Source organism: Silurus aristotelis (genome assembly GCF_946808225.1).
Source record: "Silurus aristotelis genome assembly, chromosome: 16".
NCBI classification, from domain to species: domain Eukaryota; kingdom Metazoa; phylum Chordata; class Actinopteri; order Siluriformes; family Siluridae; genus Silurus; species Silurus aristotelis.
The window spans coordinates 24,365,177-24,392,668 of record NC_139589.1 but is presented as its reverse complement, the minus strand read 5'-3'; the positions used below and the strand labels follow the sequence as shown (position 1 = coordinate 24,392,668).

At 45.3% G+C, this 27,492-nt stretch overlaps 1 protein-coding gene across 1 annotated transcript in view; it reads right to left on the bottom strand.

Annotated features, from left to right (window-relative positions):
- LOC310738510 (putative E3 ubiquitin-protein ligase HERC1) overlaps nucleotides 1–27,492 on the bottom strand; it is a 58,413-nt gene that overhangs the window by 30,485 nt on the left and 436 nt on the right. Inside the window, 39 exon segments of the mRNA XM_083563500.1 lie at nucleotides 1–110; nucleotides 1,012–1,285; nucleotides 1,717–1,936; nucleotides 2,158–2,241; nucleotides 2,384–2,623; nucleotides 2,696–2,863; nucleotides 2,959–3,072; nucleotides 3,142–3,239; nucleotides 3,325–3,489; nucleotides 6,324–6,490; nucleotides 6,725–6,965; nucleotides 7,305–7,425; nucleotides 7,523–7,720; nucleotides 7,954–8,076; nucleotides 8,432–8,547; nucleotides 8,808–8,856; nucleotides 9,323–9,407; nucleotides 9,654–9,906; nucleotides 10,156–10,306; nucleotides 10,636–10,762; nucleotides 10,868–10,982; nucleotides 11,202–11,375; nucleotides 11,842–12,051; nucleotides 12,231–12,428; nucleotides 12,566–12,698; nucleotides 12,787–12,939; nucleotides 13,021–13,242; nucleotides 13,719–13,844; nucleotides 15,494–15,659; nucleotides 15,792–15,926; nucleotides 16,510–16,681; nucleotides 16,847–16,991; nucleotides 17,187–17,314; nucleotides 17,567–17,710; nucleotides 17,913–18,009; nucleotides 18,304–18,615; nucleotides 18,717–18,902; nucleotides 19,484–19,579; nucleotides 21,788–22,766. The exon segment at nucleotides 1–110 is cut by the window's left edge and continues 582 nt beyond it. Coding sequence (XP_083419626.1) covers nucleotides 1–110; nucleotides 1,012–1,285; nucleotides 1,717–1,936; nucleotides 2,158–2,241; nucleotides 2,384–2,623; nucleotides 2,696–2,863; nucleotides 2,959–3,072; nucleotides 3,142–3,239; nucleotides 3,325–3,489; nucleotides 6,324–6,490; nucleotides 6,725–6,965; nucleotides 7,305–7,425; nucleotides 7,523–7,720; nucleotides 7,954–8,076; nucleotides 8,432–8,547; nucleotides 8,808–8,856; nucleotides 9,323–9,407; nucleotides 9,654–9,906; nucleotides 10,156–10,306; nucleotides 10,636–10,762; nucleotides 10,868–10,982; nucleotides 11,202–11,375; nucleotides 11,842–12,051; nucleotides 12,231–12,428; nucleotides 12,566–12,698; nucleotides 12,787–12,939; nucleotides 13,021–13,242; nucleotides 13,719–13,844; nucleotides 15,494–15,659; nucleotides 15,792–15,926; nucleotides 16,510–16,681; nucleotides 16,847–16,991; nucleotides 17,187–17,314; nucleotides 17,567–17,710; nucleotides 17,913–18,009; nucleotides 18,304–18,615; nucleotides 18,717–18,902; nucleotides 19,484–19,579; nucleotides 21,788–22,726 — 6,955 coding nt within the window. The 5' untranslated portion in view covers nucleotides 22,727–22,766.

The window sequence follows — 27,492 nt, the reverse complement described above, 5'->3', positions numbered from 1 at the left end:
CACCTGTCAGTAGGATAAGATCGAAGATGGTGGAGGCGGTGAAGCTGCTGCAGTGCGACACGTCCAGCGCGGGCACGTCGCACGGCTCCAGCGATGACAGAGGAGTGTCGCTGGGTGACCAAGAATTCAGGAAGCTTCGAGTTAGTGAGAGTACGACAGAGAAAGAGAGAGAGAGAGAGAGAGAGAGAGAGAGAGAGAGAGAGAGAGAGAGAGAGAATGGCAAGTGGGAGAAGGAGGGGGAAAAAAGAAAGAATTGGCAGGGTGTAGAAGAAAAGAGGAAAAACAAGGAGGGATAAAAAAATGGATGAAAGAGGACAGGAAAGAGGAAATAAGATGAAAGGAAGGAATGAGACGAAAAAGAATGGAAAAGGGGGAGGAGTGGAAATCAGGAGGAAAGGTAGAATAAGAAAAGAGGGAAAAGGAGAAAAGGAAAGAGGTATAAAGAAAAGAAAGAATGTGAGTAAACAGCAGAGGAAAGCCGTATAAAAGGATGGAGAGAATGAAGAGAAGGAAGGGAGACCAGTGGATAGATGTTAAATGAAGGGGGGAAAAATAGAGGATAAAAAAGGAAATGAAAGAAAGAAACAATAAAAAGGAGAGAGCAAGAAAGAAAGAGAAGTTCAGAGGAAAAGAATCAAAGGAAGAATAAGATAAGTGGGGGGAAAAGAAGATCAATGGGAATCAGAAAGGGATGAAAAAAAGGAGAGGAAAAGGAAATAGGGAAGAAAGGGGTTGAGGAAAACAGAGGGAAAGAAAGTTAGAGGGTGGAAAGATAAAAGAGGAAGAAAAAACAAGAAAAAAGGAAAATGTTTAGGGATTAAAACCGAAAGAAAGCGACAGATAAAAGAAAAGGAATAAAGAGGAAGCGATCGCTGAGCAAGGCAGCGAGAGAGACGGATGACAGGACAGAATGAATGCGGTAAAAGAGGAATAAAACACTCGGGGTCGTGATGTTACACGTGACGCGGAGTGTTTATTCCTTTACGTGTAAAGTGCATACGACACTCTTACCTCACGGTCAGATCCGTCTCCTCCCACTGCAGCTTAGCGAGGCTACTGCCCTCCTTCACCACCCCTAACAGAGTGGCCCTGCGCCCACTGGGCTTGTGTAGACACGCCCCTCCTGCCCTCAGGCCGCTGTCCACCCCTCCAATCAGAGCCAGGACGGGCCACACCTCTGAACACAGCACGCCCAGCTGTCCATCACACAGCAGGTCAGGGCTCCTCACCTTCCACTCCCGCTCCACATCCTCTCCACCTTCAGCCTGATCATTACTGACATCTCCTGGATGGACAAAACGCACACACACACACACACACACACACACACACACACACACACATTGTGGACTGGTAGAATGTTCGAGGTAATGTTGGTATTTAACTCTAAAGGTTGATGGTGAATGAGTGTTTAGATCAGTGCAGGAGAAGGTTCGGGTAATACCAGTGTTTGGTGATTGATTTTAATATTTGGTGTTTGATCTCAGTGTTTGATAATTGAGTGTATGATCATAGTGTTTGGTGTCTGATCTCGGTGTCTGATCTCGGTGTCTGATCTCGGTGCTTGGTGATTGATCAGGTGTTTAATCTAAGTGTTTGGTAATTTAGTATACAAGCATATTTATATATATATATACTGTATATATAAAGGTATACTAGTTTGTGTGTATGTGTGCGAGTGTGTGTGTGTGTGTGTGTGTGTGCGTATGTGTGTACCTTGTGTGTGTTGCGTTCCCTCCCTCATTATGATGCTGATGAGCTCCAGACGGCGAGTCATGTACAGGTTGATGTGTGGGGTCCATGCCTCGGTGTGATGGAGTCTCCTCAGGAGCTGAACCGTGGCCTCCAGGAGCACGGCCGAGCGTGGGCAGCACAAGGGGTCGCCGGGCAAAACGTCACTGGGCACACCGCGCATCTGCAGGTCGCACAGCGACACCTACACACAGGAACGTTTTCATATAAAAAAACCTTGAAACCACAGGTTTGCTGAAGTGCTTAATTTTTTCTAATAGCACAGAAATTCCATCTGTGCATGACAAATAATAAACCATGAACCATCACTGAACCATGAAACAGTCAGATGTTTGCTGAGAGTGTGTACGCTGCATTGTAGTGTAATGATGCTGGTGGTGGTGGTGGTGTTAGTGATGGACGCACCTTCTCTCCTGGGTTACTGCTGTAGAAGAGCACACAGGGGTAAAGCTCTGTAGCTTCCACACCCTCAAACGCCAGCTTGGGTTCCTAAAGCATTATGATAAGAATAATCCATCTGAATAATTACGGATTTCCAGATATAAAGCAGTAATTACTAATGAAGTACACCGGCCAAACTAAACTCCGCTCAATCTTTTGGACATTGCTAGAGTTTTAGGAAAGTGCTGACCCGGTTATTCTTGGCGAAGGAGATGGTCCGGGCCTCCATGTCCAGGATGCAGGTGATGGTGTCTCCCTGGGTGAAGGAGGGCAGTGCGCGGCCCAGCTCACCGCCGTGGTACAGGCTGCCGCTGTAGGCGCGGTACAGCCACATGTCTGTGGTGCTACGGTGGTTGTAGTCGCGGATGGGCCAGCGCGCCACTCCGATGCACGTTCCCTCATTCCCTCGGTTCTCTTTCGTGATGTAGAACTGGGTGGGAGGAATAAATACCAGGTTATGTGGTTCAGACTGAATAATTAAAACGCTCTTATTCGGTCGTACCTTCCAGGTGAAGCAGCCGGAGGTGATGGCGGTGGTGGCGAGACCGTACCCTTTCCCTCCGGAACCGTGAGAGAGGACGTTCCCGCTCTCCAGAGAACAGCAGAGCAGCTTGTGAGGGTCGAAGGAGAAATCGCCGATGGGAATGCACTCGTCCTCGACGCTGATCTCCTGAAATGCAACCAGAAAGTGGATTTAAACCCTGAGAAACGTGTTAATGTTACTAAATCGAATGCTAATGTTGCTGGGGAATACGGCACGCGTACGCTCGTTAAACTCTCAGACACTTTTTCTGGATTCCGATTTTCCAGGTGTTTTCCCAAAGCCAGAGGTTCCTCCCACATGTAAGTAGATAAAAGTTCAAACAGCTGATCGACGATCTGTAAGGAAAAGTACAGCGTTAGAAATCGAACGGCGTGGCGAAAAGGGATCTGTGTAGCTTTTCTCACCTGCTTCATCCGCAGAGAATCCTCGCAGGCTGGAAGTAAGGCTTCGAGAATGTGGAACGCCAACAGTTTGGTGCGGAGATTATGGAAGCGAGGATTACCTGGAACGCATTGAAATCGAAATGAAAATAAATGCAGTGTTTGTTACTCTCATTGACTTTAAACTATTAACCCCTCTGATGCTACCTGAGTTGCTGTGGCAGGAGATGATGGTCATCAGAGGGTCGATCCACCTGGAGAACGATGAAACCCTTTTGGTCACCGTTGGAGAGAGGACACGTCTGAGGAAGACTAGAAAGTCTGCAAGCTGGGACTCCATGACTCTGTTACTGGAGAATGTCTCTGATCCTACTACAGTACCACACAAAAACACACACACACACACACACACACACACACACACAATCACACAAAAACACACACATCATACCACTAAATAATGAGAGTGAAGTGTATCATGTCACGGTGTGGGTATTAAGATTAGGGGTAGGATGTATAAATGGGGGGGTAGGGTATTTAGATTAGGGGTAGGAGGTATAAATGGGGGGTAGGGTATTAAGATTAGGGGTAGGATGTATAAATGGGGGGTAGGGTATTGAGATTAGGGGTAGGATGTATAAATGGGGGGTAGGGTATTAAGATTAGGGGTAGGAGGTATAAATGGGGGGGTAGGGTATTAAGATTAGGGGTAGGAGGTATAAATGGGGGGTAGGGTATTAAGATTAGGGGTAGGAGGTATAAATGGGGGGTAGGGTATTAAGATTAGGGGTAGGATGTATAAATGGGGGGTAGGGTATTTAGATTAGGGGTAGGAGGTATAAATGGGGGGGTAGGGTATTAAGATTAGGGGTAGGATGTATAAATGGGGGGTAGGGTATTAAGATTAGGGGTAGGATGTATAAATGGGGGGTAGGGTATTAAGATTAGGGGTAGGATGTATAAATGGGGGGGTAGGGTATTAAGATTAGGGGTAGGATGTATAAATGGGGGGGTAGGGTATTAAGATTAGGGGTAGGATGTATAAATGGGGGGTAGGGTATTAAGATTAGGGGTAGGAGGTATAAATGGGGGGGTAGGGTATTAAGATTAGGGGTAGGAGGTATAAATGGGGGGTAGGGTATTAAGATTAGGGGTAGGATGTGTAAATGGGGGGGTAGGGTATTAAGATTAGGGGTAGGAGGTATAAATGGGGGGGTAGGGTATTAAGATTAGGGGTAGGATGTATAAATGGGGGGTAGGGTATTAAGATTAGGGGTAGGATGTATAAATGGGGGGGTAGGGTATTAAGATTAGGGGTAGGATGTATAAATGGGGGGGTAGGGTATTAAGATTAGGGGTAGGATGTATAAATGGGGGGTAGGGTATTAAGATTAGGGGTAGGAGGTATAAATGGGGGGGTAGGGTATTAAGATTAGGGGTAGGAGGTATAAATGGGGGGTAGGGTATTAAGATTAGGGGTAGGATGTGTAAATGGGGGGGTAGGGTATTAAGATTAGGGGTAGGATGTATGAATGGGGGGGTAGGGTATTAAGATTAGGGGTAGGATGTATAAATGGGGGGTAGGGTATTAAGATTAGGGGTAGGATGTATAAATGGGGGGGTAGGGTATTAAGATTAGGGGTAGGAGGTATAAATGGGGGGTAGGGTATTAAGATTAGGGGTAGGATGTATAAATGGGGGGGTAGGGTATTAAGATTAGGGGTAGGATGTATGAATGGGGGGGTAGGGTATTAAGATTAGGGGTAGGAGGTATAAATGGGGGGTAGGGTATTGAGATTAGGGGTAGGAGGTATAAATGGGGGGTAGGGTATTGAGATTAGGGGTAGGAGGTATAAATGGGGGGTAGGGTATTAAGATTAGGGGTAGGATGTATAAATGGGGGGCTAGGGTATTAAGATTAGGGGTAGGAGGTATAAATGGGGGGTAGGGTATTGAGATTAGGGGTAGGATGTATAAATGGGGGGTAGGGTATTTAGATTAGGGGTAGGATGTATAAATGGGGGGGTAGGGTATTAAGATTAGGGGTAGGAGGTATAAATGGGGGGTAGGGTATTGAGATTAGGGGTAGGAGGTAAAATAGGGGGGTAGGGTATTAAGATTAGGGGTAGGATGTATAAATGGGGGGTAGGGTATTAAGATTAGGGGTAGGATGTATAAATGGGGGGTAGGGTATTTAGATTAGGGGTAGGATGTATAAATGGGGAGTAGGGTATTAAGATTAGGGGTAGGAGGTATAAATGGGGGGGTAGGGTATTTAGATTTGGGGTAGGATGTATAAATGGGGGGTAGGGTATTTAGATTAGGGGTAGGATGTATAAATGGGGGGTAGGGTATTTAGATTAGGGGTAGGATGTATAAATGGGGGGTAGGGGATTAAGATTAAGGGTAGGATGTATAAATGGGGGGGTAGGGTATTTAGATTAGGGGTAGGATGTATAAATGGGGGGTAGGGTATTTAGATTAGGGGTAGGAGGTATAAATGGGGGGGTAGGGTATTTAGATTTGGGGTAGGATGTATAAATGGGGGGTAGGGTATTTAGATTAGGGGTAGGATGTATAAATGGGGAGTAGGGTATTAAGATTAGGGGTAGGATGTATAAATGGGGGGTAGGGTATTTAGATTAGGGGTAGGATGTATAAATGGGGGGTAGGGTATTTAGATTAGGGGTAGGATGTATAAATGGGGGGTAGGGTATTTAGATTAGGGGTAGGATGTATAAATGGGGAGTAGGGTATTAAGATTAGGGGTAGGATGTATAAATGGGGGGTAGGGTATTTAGATTAGGGGTAGGATGTATAAATGGGGGGTAGGGTATTTAGATTAGGGGTAGGATGTATAAATGGGGGGTAGGGTATTTAGATTAGGGGTAGGATGTATAAATGGGGAGTAGGGTATTAAGATTAGGGGTAGGATGTATAAATGGGGGGTAGGGTATTTAGATTAGGGGTAGGATGTATAAATGGGGGGTAGGGTATTTAGATTAGGGGTAGGATGTATAAATGGGGAGTAGGGTATTAAGATTAGGGGTAGGATGTATAAATGGGGGGTAGGGTATTAAGATTAGGGGTAGGATGTATAAATGGGGGTAGGGTATTTAGATTAGGGGTAGGATGTATAAATGGGGAGTAGGGTATTAAGATTAGGGGTAGGATGTATAAATGGGGGGTAAATGTTTTCGACTCACTCTCTTGCTTGGTTGCTGTATTGGCAGGGTTGTGTTCTAATTCACACTGTGTGCTGCTCTCCAGCGCCTCCTGCTGGTGGTAGGTGTGTAAGAGACCCTGCAGCTGCTCACACATCACATCCAAAAGGGCCTGAGACACGTCCAGCGGCAAGGAGCCCTCACACGAGCTGGTGTACACGTGAGCGGGCACACGCACGCACACACACACACGCGCACACACACACACACACACACACACACACACACACACACACACACACAAAGGATATACATTACCATTCTAGATATAGATTTCTCTACACTATATTAATAAGTAAAGCATACATTAATAACACACACCTGTGTGTGTGTGTGTGTGTGTGTGTGTGTGTGTGTGTGTGTGTGCGCGCGTGTGAGCTTACCTGGCCGCTATGACAAGACTCTGGAGCAGGCGTGCGGACGCGAGCCTCGCGGCGCCACTCATCAGAGCGTTGGCCGAGACGGACGAGGTGAGCCAGCGGTGGTTCACCAGCACACAGGCGTTCTGAGTGAGAGCCGAGAGAAGCTCGAGCACTCCGCTGCGGATCAGCAGCACCAGATCCTCTGGCTCGTAACGGAAATTCAGAGCGAATACGGCGGCCAGAAGCAGCTGCTGGCAAGAACCTGAGTCGGAAAAAAGACACGGTGAAAACTGAGGAACGTTTTGAGGAACGCTATGACCCGTCGCTTCCTCAACAGCTTCTCTTATTGCCCTCTTTTAAAATTATGAATGAACCAAAGAATCACAAAAAGCTGAGGTCAGAATTTACATCAAACATCAAATGTGCCTCTAATTGGTACAAAGTGCGGATGCTGGAGACTCCGTCTATTAATGCGTAACTTATTAGACATCTCCTTATAGAAATTCAACATTTTAAGCGACCTACAGCTACAGTTAATTACTTGAAACCTTTCGACCAATCAGAATGTAGATCATGAAGAAAAATAAAGCTTTTGGTTTACCCGTCTGCTTCTTCTCCATGACCACCTTCTGCCTGAGCACACGCACCACCTGCTGGTAGAGAGTGTGTGCCGTGGCCTGGAGCTCTCTCTGGGTGCTCATAGTGGCAGACTGAGTTCCAGCCTACACACACACACACACACACACACACACACGATGCTCAACAGACTAATTGTGCACAATGCTTTGTAACAGGTGTGTGATTGGCTCGTGTTCTTACTGTGTAGTGGTATATCGTGTCCGTGGGCGTCGCCGCACTTCCTGCCACCGGAGCCCCAAGACCGAAACAACCTGACAGGAAGTGTAGCTGCACCGACTGCAGGAGACCCGGAAAGCGTGGAGGCAATGTACAGCCTTCGGTCTTCTCCTCCATCTCAGCCAGGAAAGAAGAGATCTGACGCAAGGCCTCGACTCGGACCTGCGAGGAAAAAACGCGAGTTTTAATGCAAATAATTTTATAACATTAAAATCTTAAAAAAAAAAAAATTTATATTTAGATTTGGATCTCAAATAGAAAATCCAGAGGTGACGGTGATGAGGAACATGAGAAAGAAGTGATTTTATAACAACGATGGAATTTATTATCTGTGGCAATTCTGTCGTATAAAACATGCTGATGAACTGTGACTCCACTGTGGAGTGGTGACTGACCTCAGCTCTGTTCTGCTGCTGGGCCATGGCCAGCGTGATGGCTTTAGGATCGGCCTGAACACACGCCTCCCTCTCCACCAACGCCGAAGTCCTCACCAGACTCCCACACACGAAGTGGAACACCTACAGCAAGCACAAAATTATATGGGTATATATTTTTATATATTGCCTTTCAAATAGCAAATTACATGCGACAATAACATTCCAGACAAGAACATAGACCTTAATATAAAACACACACACACACACACACACACACACACACACACACACACACACACACACACACACCCCTCCCACAATCTTGTCTATTTAAAAAAAGTCAATAAACATACACACCCATTCGAAATTGTAACAACTATATATATATATACAGTATATATTTAATATATTATATTAAACGTAATGTTGATGTGTGTGTGTGTGTGTGTGTGTGTGTGTGTGTGTGTGTGTGTGTGTGTGTGTGTGTGTGTGTAACCTGGTCGATCATGGGTGAGCTGACAGCTGCTGAGCTGAGCGCCGTATCAGGACTGATACACTGCCTTAATCTCTCCCACGCGTCCTTCATGATGCCCAGTGAACACAACGGCAGCCCTGTGCGCACGCACACACACACACACACACACACACACACACACACACACACACACACACACACACACACTATAACATAAATCCAATCCAATCTATAACTATAACTTAATAACGACATCTAAAGGCGAATTTTATGGGTACTTTCCTCCCATTCTTCTGATTATCAGGCTTATAAACAAACACGCCACAATAATACACAATAGTGATGATTTTTATATAAATCTTTAATAATTGAGTTTTGACAAGATTTCTGAACTTACCCATCTTACTCTTTACAGATCCGGAGCAGCTCCTGGAATGATCTGAAGTCTTGAAAACAGAGAAATCAAACATAAATTATAATTAATAAACCGAACAACAAACAAACAAACAGTCTAATGTTAATGGTTGATGGAGATTGGTCAAGGAAGGGTGCCAATAATTGTGTCACACAAACACAACATAGACAAAAGTTTGTGGACACCTGACCATGAGATTGGTATGTGCTGCTTTTTGAAATTTCTGTTCCTCACGCCGTCCACATTCGCTGGTATAATGAGCTCCACTCTTCTGGGAAGATGTTTTACTAGATTTTGAGGAAATGTCTGTAGATTCCTTCAGCCACAAGGGTGTTAGTAAAGTCAGGTACTGACTTTCGGAAAGAACCACATCAGGGTGGAAAAGTCAGGTGTCCCAATACTTTTGTCCGTATAGTATACTGGGAATATGAGCAAAGAAAGAAGCTTTATTCGTTCCTCATATTTCCGGAGGGTGCTGTAGGGCAGATCTTCCGTACCTCTCTCTCACTCGGTCTCCTGCTGCTGGAAAGATGAAAGAACTCCACTCGGATGTTTTCCGCTTCAGACGAGCACGTGGACTTCCTGTAGAGACGATCGAGATATCAGACTTTAAATAAACACACGTGTCCATCTTTCATCAATATGTAATGCATGAGTACAAGATGGCAGCGTCTACGACTCGAAAATAAGCCGTTTCTATGGAAACGTTCATCTCGTTAACGGATAGCGAGCTGATAAAAAGTAATAAAAAATACCACACACACACACACACACACACACACACACACACACACACACACACACACACACACACACACACACACACACCTAGTATCAGTGTTGTTTGCATGTTGACTGTGGTCGTGCCAGGCGGGTCGGACCCCCAGCAGCAGAAAGAGGCAGCGTTTGATAAGCAGCTGGCAGACGGAGTTGAAGGGCACATGGGTGGGCGTGTCCCTGTCTGGGGTGGCCGGGCTCTCCGAGGTGCTGGGCAGAGTGCTGGTGCCTGACGACTCGTACACCGTCTCGTTCTGCTGCAGCTGCATGGCTTCACGCGTGGCCAAGAAACACTGCAGCACCTCTGCTGGCACACACACACACCAGTTTCACACGCAGATATACATATTTACAAATACACACGTGTATATATACACACACACAAACGAATACACACACAGATATACAAAAAGATACAAAAATATAAACACACACACAAACAAACACACGCATTAGATGTCCAGTAATACACACAGTTCAGTGATGTGTGTGTGTGTGTGTGTGTGTGTGTGTGTGTGTGTGTGTGTGTAAACACAGAAAACAGTGTGTTTACCCGGCAGGTACATACTGATGCTGGGTGTCTCGTCTTCGGCCGGCTCGTCCTGGTTGTGTTCTGCGGTGTGTGTGATCTCTCTTGCTGCTTGCTCTTCGGAGCTGCTGCACTCGTGTGTGTCCTCATCGAGGCTGTGTGTGTCACTCGAACTCTGCGTCATCACACACACACACACACACACACACACACACACACACACACACACACACACACACACACACACACACACAGAGATGTTGAACTTTTCAATGACTAGACAATGTGTTTCACTCACAAGTAGATCCTTTTCTAGGGATGCGTGAGGAAGTGTGTGTAAAACGTGTGTGTATGAGATGTGAGTGAAACGTCTACACAAGATGTGTGTGTGTGATGTGTGTGGGATGTGTTTGTGTGATGTGTGCTTGAGCTATGTTTATGTGACGTGTGTGTGCGTGTGTGCAACACGTGTGTAAGAGACACGTGTGAGAGACGCGTGTGTACCTGTTTGATCACAGGAGCAGGCTGTGGGTTTGCCGTGTGTCCCGTGTTCTCTTTATTAGCCAGAAGAGTGCTGCGGATCTTATACACCACCTCGTAGATCTCAATCAGCATCTCACACGGTTCGTACCTGGAATTTAATACACACACATACAGTCAAACCTGCATACCAGGCGTGTGTGTGTGTGTGTGTGTGTGTGTGTGTGTGTGTGTGTGTGAGAGACGTGTGTCTCACTTGTCCTGCCAGTAGGCCTCGTCCTGAAGACCGGTGTGTTTGAGCAAAGCGGCGAGACTGCAGCGACACACCGTCTCCAACAAACCGTCTCCTACTGCACCGCTGCCATCCCAGTCTACACACACACACACACACACACACACACACATTTTCATGAAGTCTTCAAAACCGTTAAATTCTTATCCATTTGTAGCTGCTGTAAAAAAGTGAGAACTTGTTTCATGCATCCTCCTTAACATTAAATGTAACCTGAAATGGATAAAAAAAAAAAAAAAAAAAAAAAAAGTAATGTGTTGCTCATGTGTGCATATTGAGGTTATCGTTCCTCGTGTACCTCTGCTGACGGCGTACTCCTTCATCTTCCTCCAGAGTCCGCTCGCAGGTTCTCGTGAGGAACCCAGTGCTAGCTCCAACAGCGCGCCGTTCTCTTCAGAGAAATGGAGGTCGGCCAGCCTGGCGTCTCCGCATCCGAGCAGCACCGCCTCCGTCAGCCAGCTCATGGCTGAGTCTGTGTGAAGAACCAGAACCTGGTAACCCTACAGGAGATCTAGCAGCATGACTCCAGCTGAGGGAGTTATTCATTTCCTTCCATCCTGCAGCTCCACTGTCCTGTTTTTATTCCCTCATTTTTTTCGAATATTTCACCCCATACTTCTTCTCCTAATTCCTTCATTTTCACTTCCATCGAACTCTGACTGCACCCCAGGCCTCCTTACCTTCTCACCTACATCACTTCACTTTACTAGCACACATCATGGTATTTGAATGAGCACAAATATCCACAAAATCTAATGGAACATCTACCCAGAAGAGTGGAGGATATTATAAGAGTAAACGGAGACTAAATCTGATGGTCACGTTCCTCTTTGGGTACTAACCTGTACCATTTCTGGTAACCCTTTTTCTACCTTTAGTACCGAGTATTTACATTTCTGTTTAATAGTTCTGTGTAGAAACATGTTCTGCAGTGTTACCCAGCTGCTCGAAGTCCATCTCCAGGCCGTTCCTCAGGAGCAGGTTATTCAGCCAGAAGTTGGCCATCTTCTCCTGAGCAGTAGGGGGCGGCCCTTGCAGCATCCCTCCCAGACATCGACCGATCGCCAATGCCACGGCTCTTTCCAGGTCCAGAAGCCACGCCCAGTCACGCTGAGCCTCAGGGGCGTGATCGGTCAGCTCCGAAACATCTGGAATTGAAGAACATCCAACAGCTAAAATATGTTTTTTCACACAATATAATAAATGTAAGTATTATAAATATTATCAAGTATTATAAAATAAATGTTTTATTAATAAAAAATAAAATTTATATATAAATGATTTTATATATTATTTAACCAGCCTAGTCAGTTTGGTGTGTGTTTACCAGGTGATGTGTTCACCCCCTGCAGCTCCAGCTCCTCCTGCAGGTGTGTGTCAGGAAGGTGGACGTTCAAATCGTTCAGGTGTCCTAGCAGAGACATGAGGTGAGGGACGAGCGGTCTAACCATGTCCAGGGGCAGCAGAAGCAGAGAATAGACCACCTGACACAGGATACTGCCTGCTACGGAACCATATAGCACCGCTACACACACACACACACACACACACACACACACACACACACACACACACACACACACACACAATTTGTACCCAAATTGCACCAGTCACCAAGCTTGCAGTGTTTCTGTTTCGGTTCTCCTTCTCGTTCCTTCTTACTGTGTAGTTTATTGATGACACTCTTGTCCAGGGAGCTTTCCTCCAGAAGAACGCTGGACCTCCCGAACGTCTCTGCGGCGTAGGGTAGAAGCAGACACAGGTGCTTATGGAGCAGCATCACGCTGCCATCGTCCTGCACTCAGAGGAACAGGTTTAGGTTAGAGAATGTGCTGGATGTGACCTTCAGGATGCTCAGTAAGATAATAAAGCGAGGTGAGCACCTCAGTGTCAGTGTAGATGTAGCAGTGGGCCAGGAGGTGTTTTTGCAGCGCTGAAAGCAGGTGATGGAAGTGAGAAGGAGCTTCGGTCTGTTTCTGAGCTGGACTGGACTGCTGCTTGTCGCTGTTTTTCTCCAGCTCACCGAAGGCACGCTCCTACACCCGAACACAACCATCAACACGTATGAAACGGTTGTGAAGAAAAATCTTTCATTAAAAAAAAGGTTCCTCACTGACCGTGTAGAAGCCGATGCTCAGCAGGAGGGTCTTGAGCAGCACTTCAGCCAGGTGCAGGTGGTCCTGGGCGTCTGTGCTGGAGGTAGTGGGCGCCACAGGCCGCTCGGGTGAGGCAGGCTGAGGCAGGTTGGCACCGAGTTCCCCTGGAGAGCTGTAACCCAGCAGGGAGGCTACATGGCTCTGCTCCTGGAGACTGTTCAGCACCATGTCCAACTGTAGACGCTGGAGACGAGAGCAGAGACACTGTTTCAATGCACCAGTAATGATTCAGATTTGGACACGTAAACATTTACATTCACTGCCTCTCATGTGACCCGAGTCTCGAATACATGACTCTCATGTGGACCTCTGACCCGAGTCTCGAATACATGATTCTCATGACACTGATTCAAGACTTGATTTTTATCTTTATTGACTTTGGATCATCAGTTTGACTCGATGTTGGGATTTTTAAATCTTATGACTTTTTTATTGTAGATTTTTAATCTATATTCTGACTTAAGACCCTGATTGAAGACTCCCTTCTGTGACTCTGAATCCGAGACTCTCTCCTGACTCGATCCGAAGCTCTTGTTCCTGACTCTGATTCGAGATTCTCGTTCATGACTCTGATCCATGACTTTTGTGACTCTGACTGAAAACTCTGAGTTGTGGTTGTGTGTGTGTGTGTGTGTGTGTGTGTGTGTGTGTGTGTATACCTGTCCTTTAGAGAGACTCTCCCAGCTCTCCGGGCCCTGAGGTAGCAGTGAGTGCAGAAGTTCAGTTCTCTCCCTGAGAGGAGGCAGCAAGAGAGACGCCCCGATCGATAGCGTGTTCATTACCGCCTACACACACACACACACACACACACACCCACACACACACACACACACCCACACACACACACACACACACACACACACACACACACACACACAAAACATTTTAACTGCAGAAATAAGAAATTTTAAACCTTTAAAAAAATAAAACACACAGTGTAGTCGGGTCAGAAATGCACTCGGTGTAGTCGGGTCAGAAACACACAGTGTAGTCGGGTCAGAAACGCACTCGGTGTAGTCGGGTCAGAAACGCACTCGGTGTAGTCGGGTCAGAAACGCACTCGGTGTAGTCGGGTCAGAAACACACAGTGTAGTCAGGTCAGAAACGCACTCTGTGTAGTCGGGTCAGAAACGCACTCGGTGTAGTCGGGTCAGAAACACACAGTGTAGTCGGGTCAGAAATGCACTCGGTGTAGTCGGGTCAGAAACACACAGTGTAGTCGGGTCAGAAACGCACTCGGTGTAGTCGGGTCAGAAACGCACTCGGTGTAGTCGGGTCAGAAACACTGTAGTCGGGTCAGAAACGCACTCGGTGTAGTCGGGTCAGAAACACACAGTGTAGTCGGGTCAGAAACGCACTCGGTGTAGTCGGGTCAGAAACACACAGTGTAGTCGGGTCAGAAACGCACTCGGTGTAGTCGGGTCAGAAACACACAGTGTAGTCGGGTCAGAAACGCACTCGGTGTAGTCGGGTCGGAAACACTGTAGTCGGGTCAGAAACGCACTCTGTGTAGTCGGGTCAGAAACGCACTCGGTGTAGTCGGGTCAGAAACGCACTCTGTGTAGTCGGGTCAGAAACGCACTCGGTGTAGTCGGGTCAGAAACGCACTCTGTGTAGTCGGGTCAGAAACGCACTCGGTGTAGTCGGGTCAGAAACACTGTAGTCGGGTCAGAAACGCACTCGGTGTAGTCGGGTCAGAAACACTGTAGTCGGGTCAGAAACACACTCGGTGTAGTCGGGTCAGAAACGCACTCAGTGTAGTCGGGTCAGAAACACTGTAGTCGGGTCAGAAACACACTCGGTGTAGTCGGGTCAGAAACGCACTCAGTGTAGTCGGGTCAGAAACACTGTAGTCGGGTCAGAAACACACTCGGTGTAGTCGGGTCAGAAACGCACTCAGTGTAGTCGGGTCAGAAACACTGTAGTCGGGTCAGAAACACACTCAGGGAGGAAGTGGTATGGATTATTTTCCTACATCCGAATGTCCTGCAGTGTTTCATTGCTGCTGTAATGTTTATTGTTGTAGACTCATAAGAGACTCAGATTTGAGATTCAGACACATGGTCCTGGTTTCTGTACCTCTAACTAAAGTCTCCACCCCCAAGAGGCGAGACATGGTGAAAAACCCTTCAACATAAAGTGTTTTATTCCAAATGACGAGGGTCCTCAACCACCGAGCCCCTGGCTGGTACCAAACCCTGGATCATTTGGTACCACAGAAACAAATAAAACTTTTTATTTTATTTAATTTTTTTTAAATGACCACTTCTGCCTATGCCAATTTCCAGTTTTTTAATGCACTGATAAATTAAACTCCTATTTTTTTTTTTATTATTAATTAAAATTAATAATGAATTAATTGCGTGCGACAGAAATCCTATCAATGAATCCAGACAGAAAGTAAAACAAGAAGATGGAGACGTGGGTGGTGGACCTGCTGCAGCGTGTCGGGCACATCGGAGTCGATGAGTCTGTAGAGCAGGTTACGGATGGGTCTCCCCTGATCTCCGAGCACCATGGCCCCGGTTCCTCCAGCGTGGGCCAGAGACAAGTGGATGGACAGAAGCTTCATACACAGCAGCACAAACTGATGATGCTCCCTGGACGACAGACGAGAAGAGAAAACAGAGGTTTGGAAGGAAGGACATGGGGAAGACCCTCTGAGTGTGTCTGTGTGTGTGTGTGTGTATGTACATGTAGATATATATACATATACATATACACACACACACCTCTTGGAGATAAATGGTGCAGGTGGCGTGTCTTCACTGATGCTGTCACAGTAGCGCTCCAAAAAGTTGCGCAGGAACGTGAACGTGCTTTCCTCCAGATCCACACAGAACGGCCTGTGCCATGCGACAAGCTGCCTGCGCACACACACACACACACACACACACACACACACACAAACACACAATAGCTTACACACAGCACAATGAAGTTTAAAACATAAAAATGATGTAATATGTGTGTAATTTGGTGAATGATCACCCAGATGGACTTTTTTTTTTTACATGATTTTGTGTGCAGGATTGAAGAAATGCTGTGTGTTCTGTTATGGAGGAATGCACAGGGCATGTAGGGGGCGTGGCCTCAGGAGCCCTGCAGTAAGTGTGCATGTGACTGATGAATGCTCAGAGTAGAAATTCAATTGCACTACACCAGGTTGTTTTAACCAGAATGATCCTGCCAGATTATTATTTTATACATTTAACTTCCCTGTTATTGGCTGGTTTGTACAGTCCCAGTTTATTCCTGTTAATTCTCATGAAAGGGAAATTCCCAGAACCTTAGTCTCAAAAATATTCTGTTCACTACTGCTACAGAAAATAATTCAGCACCTTCTGACCAATCAGAAGCCAGAGTTCCTTAGTGGTGAAGTGCACATTAACTGACATGGGTGTGTGTGAGTGTGTGTGTCTCCAGCTGCCCTGGTGAAGATGGTCGTACCTGTCTGTGGGGACGGCGGTCCATGCCAGGCTGTGAGATGTCCCCGCTGTGATCTGCTGGATGGACACGCCCTCCAAACCGATCACCTTCTTTGGTTTGGTAATAGGCGTCGACGTGTGGCCCTGACCGCACTGCCCCATGGCGTTGTTACCCCACGCGTACACTTCGTTTTCTATAAACAAAATCTCAATTAAAAAAAAAATACATATATAAATCCCTCAATCATTTGCATCATTTGCTGTTTGGAATCTTCCCTTAAACAGTTGCTATGTTAATAACACACACACAGACACACACACACACACACACACACACACACACACACACACACACAGACCGTGAGACAGAGCGAGACAGTGGCTGTCTCCACACGAGATGTCTATGATCTTAGTGACGCTCAGCTCCTCAATGAAGCGGGGACGGAGCGACGTCGTCTCAGACGAACCGCAGCCTAGACATGAACCGCAGCCCCAGGCAAACACCTGCAATGTGCACACACACACACACACACACACACACACACACACACACACACACATCATAGCAAGTTAGTATAAGGCTGCATTGACACTTAATATCCACAAGGGGGCTTATTATATTCAGAGAATTGTGTGTGTTTGTTCGTGTGTGTGTGTGTGTGTGTGTGTGTGTGTGTGTGTGTGTGTGTGTGTGTGTACCTGTCCAGCAGAAGTAAGGGCCAGTGAGCACTGACTTCCAGCGCACACCTTCCTAATGATGAAGCCGTGCAAAGCTTCGATCACTTTGGGTCTATACACACGGTTTGTGTCTCCGTGTCCCAGTTTACCTGCGAAATAAATTAAATAAAAATAAATTAGAAAATTAGCCAAATGAGTATGTGGAGAAATGGAGACATGATGATCCTTCAGGAACAAAAGATCGAAAGAAACAAAAAAATGAATGAATGTGCATAACTGTTACTCTATCACATCCCTATTAACACGTTTTTTTTTTTTTTATCTCCGCGAGGGACGTGTGAAGTGGACGGTGTGTGAAGTGGACGGTGTGTGAAGTGGACGGTGTGTGTTGTGTAACTGACCGTTGTCTCCTCCTCCGAAAGACCAGACGACACGTCCGTCCTGAGCCACGGCGATGGTGTGTGAGCTTCCGCACGCCGCCTGGCCCACGCCGCTGATGTCCTTCACCAAGGTCGGAACATTCCGGCTGTGACTGTCACTATGTCCTACAGAGATGGAGGGATGGAGAGAGGAGAGTGATATTTTCGAAGAGAGAGGAAGAAGGAGAGGGGGAGAGAGATAGAGAAATAAAGAAATGTATATTTAAAGAGGTAGAGTGAAAGAGAGGGGCAAAGGGAGAAAGAGAACGGGAGAACAAGAGAAAGAGAAAGGGAGAGGAAGAGAAAAGAAGAAGGAAAAGAGGTATACCGAGGCGGCCGAAGTCTCCCTCTCCCCAGGTGTACAGCTCTCCATCGTTAGTCACGGCTGCACTGTGTCTGTATCCAGCAGACACGCACACCACCACCTGCATGCAGCAGGAGAACATCATCAGTACCAGAAGCTCCTTCCTCTACACCACGTCCACTACAGCAACTGGGCTTTAAACGTGCTCTTTACTTTACACTAGTGTTTCGGTGCAGTGCATTATGGGTACCATAAACATATCTGTTTGGACACTCTATCAATGAACAGGGGGCAAATACTTTCTGCAGAAGAAGTGCTGTGGCATGACACTTCTACACCAATTGTGCATGAACTAAACCTGGCTGTGTGGTTGTGTAGTAAAACCTGCTACAGCAGGACTCCTCCTCCTCCTCACCTTCCCCAGCAGGGGTCCCTGGATGATTTTGGGGTATTTCTGGGTGGCACTGTTCCCGTGTCCCAGTTTTCCGTAGTCTCCGTCCCCCCAGCTGAATACTTCTCCCTCGAGCGTGACGGCCAGCGTGTGTCCGTCTGAGCCTTTGGATGAAGACACTTTCCTCATGCAGCGTGGAGGATCCAGCACCAGCTTTTTGGGGACCGACTGGTTGTTGGAGTCTCCGAGGCCGAGGCGGCCGTAGCTGCCTTTCCCGCAAGCCCTGACGGAGCCGTCTGACGAGACGGAGAACGTGCAGTACTGCCCCGCCTCTATCTGCACGCAAGAAAACGATAACTGTAGCTGTTAGCTAGCCGGAACTAGCATCCCGGACCCAAAAGTTTAAACTGAAACATGACTGTGATGTGGGACTGTACCACTTGTGCATCACTGAAGCCCTGGGCCAATTTGGGTTGGAGTATTTTCTCCAGCGTTCCCTCGGCCAGCTGGTGGCTGCTGTTACTGCCCCAAACAAACACCTTCACCAGGGCGTCGACCTCCGAGCCGGGACACGACGTCCCTGTGCTGCACGAGCTCAGGCAGCTGGAGGCCAGAGAGCAGATCTGAAACACACAAACACAAACGCAGAAAGAAACCATTCAAATTAGGCTAAATCATAAATACCTTTTATTTTATTTTAAAATTTGTTAAATTTCTTTTTGTCTATTACAAATTTGTGTAAAAGTGGTGTTGGACTTTTTTTGTCCACTAATGAGTGCTTGAATGTTTTTATTTTCTTATAAATGGACAAAATTTGTCGAAACCTATTTAACAGATCTACAATAATGTTCATAAAAATATATATATTAAAAAAAACAATTAAAAAAAGGTAATTTTCCAACTAAAGAAAGTTTGAAAAAAAACGGATAATGTATCGATATAAAATACTGATATCGTGATGAAATGATGTCACGGTCCATTTATTACACCACATGCTGAAATAATCCACTTTTTTTTATATTCATGCAGTTTTAATTTTTTTGATATAAAATATTTTATCATTTAAAAACATCAAAAGCTCCTACAATGGCCAACGTACGGAAACAGATGGAGGCTTTAATGGAGGCCAAAAACAAGCACACACACACACACACACACACACACACACACACACACACACACACACACACACACACACACACACCTCCTCGAGGAGACACAGTGCTACATGGGAGAGACTGCAGAGTCCATCTGCGTCCTTCTTAAGCACCTGAGTGTGGATGAGGTCGCCACGGAAACCCTGTGAACGTAAATAACAAACAAAAACAGCGTGACGTCGAATAACAGAAGATTCTGAAAACAAGAAATTCCGACCCTGTTATGGAAATGCTCTATACCCCAAACCGTTCTTGATTCTGATTGGTCAGAAGCCGCTGATCTATTTTCTATTATGGCGACTTTAACGTGTTATCATTTTACAGTAACAGCATTTGGGATCCAAGATACTGCATCATCTCCAACATCTCCTTAAGTAGGAGGTGTAGATTTATTTTCCAGAATAATACAGATGTTCCACAACATTTATTAGAGATTTTGTGGAGATTTATGCAGCTTTAAGTGTGATAGTAAAGTCAGGTAGTGATGTAGGTGAGAAGGTGAGGAGGTCTGGGGTGCAGTCAGTGTTCACATTCATCTCAAAGGTGTTCAATAGGGTTTAGAGCTCTATAGCAGGAGATCTTCCGCTCCAACCGAAGGAAAGCAGATCTTTATGGAGCTGGCTTTGTGCACAGGAGCAGTTTGGGGAAGAACTTTCTGTAAAAGGCAGGTGTCCTAATTCCTGAGATGATCGTCAGGATGAGTCTTTATGATTCCAGGAGCAGTCTGGGTTATGTGATGCAAGCTCTCCTCACGTGCGTAATTCTGATATGATGAAACTTTCCCACTGATGGACTGAACGCATGCACAGAATCGATTTGAAAACGAGCTGTACGAGCGCAGAGAGACTCGGCCGTGGTGAGTGCGGTGCGGTTTACTGCTCGGATGCATGTGGTGAGAAATAAGGATGAGATCGTATGCCATTAGCAGCAAACCTCCACACTCAGATCCTTCAGGATAACATCTGTAATATCCGATGCTAAAAATCTGCATTTAGAACCTTCGATTTCTCTTTGTCTTACTAGGAGTCCAAAACATGTTCCAGCAGGACAATGAAGCTCCATGAAGATCTGCTTTACATGGGTTGGAGTGGAAGATCTCCTGTTGAACACCTTTGGGATGAATGTGAACACTGACTGCACCCACAGGCCTCCTCACCTTCTAATCAGTGCTCGTGTGGCTGAATGAGCACAAATCTCCACAAAATCTAGTGGAACATCTTTCCAGAAAACTAGAGTTTAGGAGCAAATAGAGAGTACATATATATATATATAGAGAGAGAGAGAGAGAGAGAAATGGAGAGAGAGATGGAGAGAGACTCTGGAGGGGTCTTGAGGGGTCTGGAGCTGCTGGAAAAAACCCCAACAAGGTTTATTAATGTATTAAAAATAAAAACGATGATAAACTGATTTATTTAAGTGCTACATGATGAAGGACTTTGGGATGTGGCCCAAGTGTTTTTTATTGATTAAGACGTGAGCAGATCTGAGCGAAGGGACAGTCGGCTCCAGGCAGAAGCTTTTAGGATTTGGGCGAGAGCCAAGAACGTGAAGAAGCGGAGCTGGAGTATGAAGAGATGTTCAGAGAAGATAAGTAGCGGTGGAAGGGCGTGTGATCCTCCTGTTTCACCAACAGTGTTAATGCAGAACAAAGTGCTTCAGTGAGGAGAAACTGAGCGGAAGTGTGTGTGTGTGTGTGTGTGTGTGTGTGTGTGTGTGTGTGTGTGTGTGTGTGTGTGTGAGAGAGAGAAAGAGAGTGTGTGTAAAAATCATCCATTATAAATACCGCATGGTGTCCATTAGCTACACATCTGTGATTTGATCTGCATCAGTGTGATCCTGAGTAACATAAGAACTCTGGATTCTCAAAGATTGCAGGTAGGACCGGGCGATATTATCATAGTGTATCGATATCGTGATAAATTGTCATAGGAATCGATAGATCTTTCCCTAGAAGCGTCTGAATACACTGACTGGGTACAAGATACCTTCAAAAATGTATTAAAAAAAAAAGCATTAATTATCATATTATTATATTATTATTATTTTTTATTTTATGAATTAATAAAAAATATATATTTATAATAAAAAAAAAATACAATGTAGAATAAAAAGATTTATTAAAAAAATATATATATATTTTTTTTTCTGGTAAAGATCAATTTTGTTTTTAATTTTTTTAGAAATTATTTGTTAAAATGTAAAAAAAAAAAATAAATCCATTTTATGTTTAATACATTTTAATAAATTAAATAAAAAATAAAAAAAGTTTAAATTAGTGTTTTTTTTAATTGGAAATCCCAGCTGATTATTATTATAGTAATTATTATTATTTTTATTCTAAAAGTACGTACCGAGCACTGTCTCATCTGCTGCAGGATCTGAGCGATGAGCTCGTAGCTGACGGCTAAAGGATCTAAAGATGAAAAGGAAGATGTAGATGAAGACGAAGCGGCGAGTGCCACCTCCACCCACTCCAGCAGGAAGCGCAGAGCTCCTCTCTGCACGCCGATGCTCAGCAGGAGTTCCAGTGCCAGGCGGCGCCCGGTCGGATCCGCCCCTCGCCCGCTCACGGCCGTCTTCTTCAAAAAGTTGCCCACCTGTGCCATGCACTCCAGCCCCACCGGCGCCATCTTGTTCTCGTTCGCCAGCGAGAGCGGCGGCAGGGCCGAGAGCACTGACCGAGCCGTGCTGAGGACGTCGTTGCACAAGGTGACGTCCTCGAGGTTCCCGCGCTGCCAGTTCTGCCTCAGCAGTGCGAACAGGAGGCTCAGTCCCGTCCGCACGCCCATTTCGATCAGAACATCCGTTCCCGACGTCGTCCTCCCTCGGACGCCCGGTTGATGCGGATCGGAAACCGGCTCCAGAGCGCCCCCGTCTGTAGTTGAGGATCCTGCCTGAGGCGGAGGAGGATTGCGGAAGCGGTCATGGTACTTGGTATGAAGGGCGTAGTAGATCCTCTGCAGTGCCACCAGACGCTGATGCAGAGAGATGGAGAAGGGCCAGTGTGCGAGGACGCGATGGCCGAGGCAGCGCTGGCTCCGCAGGAGGGCCTGTAGGTACTCGTCGCGTTCCTCATTGGCGCTGGAGTCGTGCTGGAAGTCGGGAAGACGTGGGCCGAGCAGGTCCTGAACGGGCAGCGCCAGAGCCAGAGCCTCCTTGTGGTGGAGCAGTTTGGCGTAAAGATAGGAGGCCCCACCCCGAGTGGCGGTCTGCGTGCTGTCCTCCGCCGCCCAGGAACTGTTCAGGTGCTCCTGCCACTTCAGCATGACGTGGGTCTGACAAGGCACCATGGCTGAGCATTATCCTCTCACACACCCGGGGGGCACACAACTGAGGGCAAAACAATAAATACATCAGACATACTGATCAACAGCTGTGGCTACAACCACGCTCAAAAAAACCCTCCAAATTCTCACAGAACAAACCAAAATATCATTTCAAATTTAATACACTTTAACTTTAAAATGACTAAACTGGCAACCACAAGCATCCAATGTAAAGTATTTAATACACACACAAAATAAACATTCAAATAAATGTAAATAAAATGTAAAAACAATTATTAAATATTTCCTATAAGAATAGTAATTAACAAAATGACAATAAATCAATAATTTTATATATAAATATATAAACTCCACTAATCATTTCAATTAATTCAATTATTTATTGCACTAATTTATTACCAACCTCATTAAGTTTCTAGAATTAAAGCTATAATTGTGAATATTTCGTGTAATATCCATTTCCAAGGTGCTGCATTATTAGTGTTATTGTTGTGTTTTCTGAGTTTGTGATTCAGATGCAGTATCAGATACTCAGATCATCTCAGCCTGCACTTCCACATCCTGCTCTGGTTAATAGCCAATAAAAATAGCATTTAAATTGTATCTGTCACATTCATGACATACAGTGAAACGCTTGTGTGACTTGTAAACATGGAAAAAATACGATATAAAATAAAAAGAGTAAAGTATAATAAAATAAAATCTGACAGGAACATGATCCAGAGTTCCTCACTCCAGAAACACATCTCCCTCTCTTTCTCGTTCTCTAGATCTCTCTCTCTCTCTCGCTCGCTCTCTCTCTCTCTCTCTCTCGTTCTCTAGATATCTCTCTCTCTCTCTCTCTCTCTCTCTCGTTCTCTAGATATCTCTCTCTCTCTCTCTCTCTCTCGTTCTCTAGATATCTCTCTCTCTCTCTCTCTCGCTCGCTCTCTCTTTCTCTCTCTCGTTCTCTAGATATCTCTCTCTCTCTCTCTCTCTCTCGTTCTCTAGATCTCTCTCTCTCTCTCTCTCTCTCGTTCTCTAGATATCTCTCTCTCTCTCTCTCTCTCTCTCTTTCTCTAGATCTCTCTCTCTCTCTCTCTCTCTCTCTCTCTATCTCTCTCTCTCTCTCTCTCTCTCTCTCTCGCTCTCTCTCGTTCTCTAGATCTCTCTCTCTCTCTCTTTCTTTCTCTCTCGTTCTCTAGATCTCTAGATCTCTCTCTCTCTCTCTCTCTCTCTCTCTCTCTCTCTATCGTTCTCTAGATATCTCTCTCTCTCTCTCTCTCTCTCTCTCGTTCTCTAGATATCTCTTTCTCTCTCTCTCGTTCTCTAGATCTCTCTCTCTCTCGTTCTCTAGATATCTCTCTCCCTCTCTCTCGCTCGCTCTCTCTCTCTCTCTCGTTCTCTAGATATCTCTCTCTCTCTCTCTCTCTCTCTCTCGTTCTCTAGATATCTCTCTCTCTCTCTCTCTCTCTCTCTCTCTCTCTCTCTCTCTCGTTCTCTAGATATCTCTCTCTCTCTCTCTCGTTCTCTAGATCTCTCTCTCTCTCTCTCGCTCGCTCTCTCTCTCTCTCTCGTTCTCTAGATATCTCTCTCTCTCTCTCTCTCTCTCTCTCGTTCTCTAGATATCTCTCTCTCTCTCTCTCTCTCTCTCTCTCTCTCTCTCTCGTTCTCTAGATATCTCTCTCTCTCTCTCTCTCTCTCTCTCTCTCTCTCGCTCTCTCTCGTTCTCTAGATCTCTCTCTCTCTCTCTTTCTTTCTCTCTCTCTCGTTCTCTAGATCTCTCTCTCTCTCTCTCTCTCTCGTTCTCTAGATCTCTCTCTCTCTCTCTCTCTCTCTCTCTCTCTCGTTCTCTCGTTCTCTAGAGCTCTCTCTCTCGTTCTCTCGTTCTCTAGATCTCTCACTTTGTGGACTGCACCCAGGAATTTATTGCACCAACGCTGCTATACAGTTTCTCCGAGTATAAAAATATCACAGGAAGCATCTGGAAGCTGTAGTTCTGAGGCAGGACAGGTTCATCTCCACACTGACGGTGGTGGTGGTGTGTGGTCTTCGTATGTACGAATAAAAACGAGAGAAAAATGAGCGAGAGAACACCAACGACATTCCCTTCACGACACGTGAACCTCGTAATAATTTCAGATTTAGCTTTACTGAGCACGTGCGGGACCCCGTGGCGCTATTAATACCGGTGTTAAATGGTTACGGCGGCGAGTGGAAAAAAAGGAAACGGAGCCCACAGTGGGATTTCAGCTTATTATACTATTATACTATAGTAACGGCTAATTCACCGGGACGTGTGACGCAGGCGTGACACGTGATCTAAACGTTTTAATCAATAACCATAAATATACATCATTTAACAAAGAAAAGTGTCAAATTGTTGATTTGGTGAATCATAGGGAGGTTTAGAGAAGAAAGAAAGGAAGGAGTCTCCAGTGCGAGCGCTTTATAACAGCTGCTATAACATAAGTGAGAACAGGAAGCTGCCTGCTGGAGGTTCTACAGCATTAAATGTAACACTAAAAAGATCAAATCATTGTGAATTGCAGTTAATGGAAATCGAAACACTTCCGAACATGCTGTTATGAGTGTCTGATGCACTCCTTGCTCCCAGCGGACTATCAGAACATTAGATTGGAATTAGATTGGATGAACGTCGTGAATTTAATGGAGGACTTCCAGAAAATCTATTTTTATTTCTAAAATTGTGTAGCAGCTGTTGGCGTACGAGTAAACGGGAGTATTTACGCCGCCATGAGCGACAGAGGGAGTGGATCCCATGAGCGGTCCGGGGTTTTGACTTTGCTGGAACGCAGATCGTATTTCACGAGATGTCAGAATCTCGGCAGAGCTCCAGACCCTCACACATCGGGGACGGATTTGGTGTCGGGACTTTCGGGGGTGGAGAAAGGCAGGGGTAAAAAAAAAAATCATAATTCTGTCTGCAGTGGAGGGTTGTGTCAATTCCAGTAATGAGGCTCGGATATATTCGTTTATGTCAGTTTGTTATATTAATACATGAGATTACGTAAGGGGTCTAAGCACCAACGTGCTCTTGGAGAGGACCTGTAGCTCTGGAACGATGGTTCAGATGGAGTCTAAAGGGACAGTGATTTTCCATGCTGGTGACTATTTTGAGCACCATGGTTTTGTGTTTGAGGAACGAGTTCAGTTCAGGAGATTTAATATCTGACATATCAGAACGTTTCGAGTCTGACTGTTCTGAAAGTTCGGATCAGAACATTTTGGATCTGGTAATTCAGGGCATTCGGAGTCTGACATTTTAAGTCTAGAGAATATTCTGAGACTGACATTCCAGGAAGTTTTGGTTCAGTACCTCTTGAGATTAACGGTTCAGAAGGTTTTGAGTTTGAAGGATCTGTCAATTCAGAGTATGACGGTTAATTTTAAATCTGATTCCGAGTCTGATGGTTTATTCTGAGTCTTGGGATATTCTGAGTCTGATTCGGATTCTGACTGTTCAGTACATTTGGAGTCTGATTCTGAGTCTGACTGTTCAGTACATTCCGAGTCTGATTCTGAGTCTGACTGTTCAGTACATTCTGAGTCTGATTCTGAGTCTGATTCTGAGTCTGACTGTTCAGTACAGTCCGAGTCTGATTTTAAGTCTGACTGTTCAGTACATTCTGAGTCTGATTCTGAGTCTGACTGTTCAGTACATTCTGAGTCTGATTCTGAGTCTGACTGTTCAGTACATTCTGAGTCTGATTCTGAGTCTGATTCTGAGTCTGACTGTTCAGTACATTCTGAGTCTGATTCTGAGTCTGATTCTGAGTCTGACTGTTCAGTACATTCTGAGTCTGATTCTGAGTCTGATTCTGAGTCTGATTCTGAGTCTGACTGTTCAGTACAGTCCGAGTCTGATTTTAAGTCTGACTGTTCAGTACATTCTGAGTCTGATTCTGAGTCTGACTGTTCAGTACATTCTGAGTCTGAGTCTGAGTCTGACTGTTCAGTACAGTCCGAGTCTGATTCTGAGTCTGATTCTGAGTCTGACGGTTCAGTATATTCTACAAGTCTAAAAAAAGGTGCTTGGACCCCTGAATCTCTTGTCGTGCAGCAAAATTTCAACATATTTGCATTATTTTGTATATTTTTGTATAATATTTGTATAAAGAACAGACTTCTACTATTTCGGTCTGCTGTGTTTTATGAGTTTAGACCAGAAAACAACATCTCGTGTTTCTGTATGAAAATAACGACAATCAACTACAAGATGGAACGACAAAGTGGGCTGAACACATCTGAAGAAAGAAAAACAAGCCGTAAATAAATGTTTTTAAATAATGAATTTTTGGAAATCACTGATCGCCGCTTTAAAGGAAAGAATCTGGATTTTTCCTTCCTTATGATTTCTATGAAGATTAGAAAGGAACGTTTTGATGTAACATGATTGTGCATGAATATTTTTAGTTTATCACACACACACACACACACACACACACACACACACACACACACACACACACACACACATGATTAAAAACTGTTAAACATGTGCCACACACACACACACACACACACACACACGATTAAAAACTGTTAAACATATGCCACACACACACACACACACACACACACACACACACATACACATACACATACACACACACAGAATATGTGACATTCCTGTATAATTGGATGTGTATTAAAGTGAATAAACAAATATAATAAATATGTTTGTTTATAAATCTGCAGCGCTGCTTTAGGAGACAGAAGGCGGTCAGGGACACTGACAGCTCCCTTTAGCCTGGTTAGCATTAGCA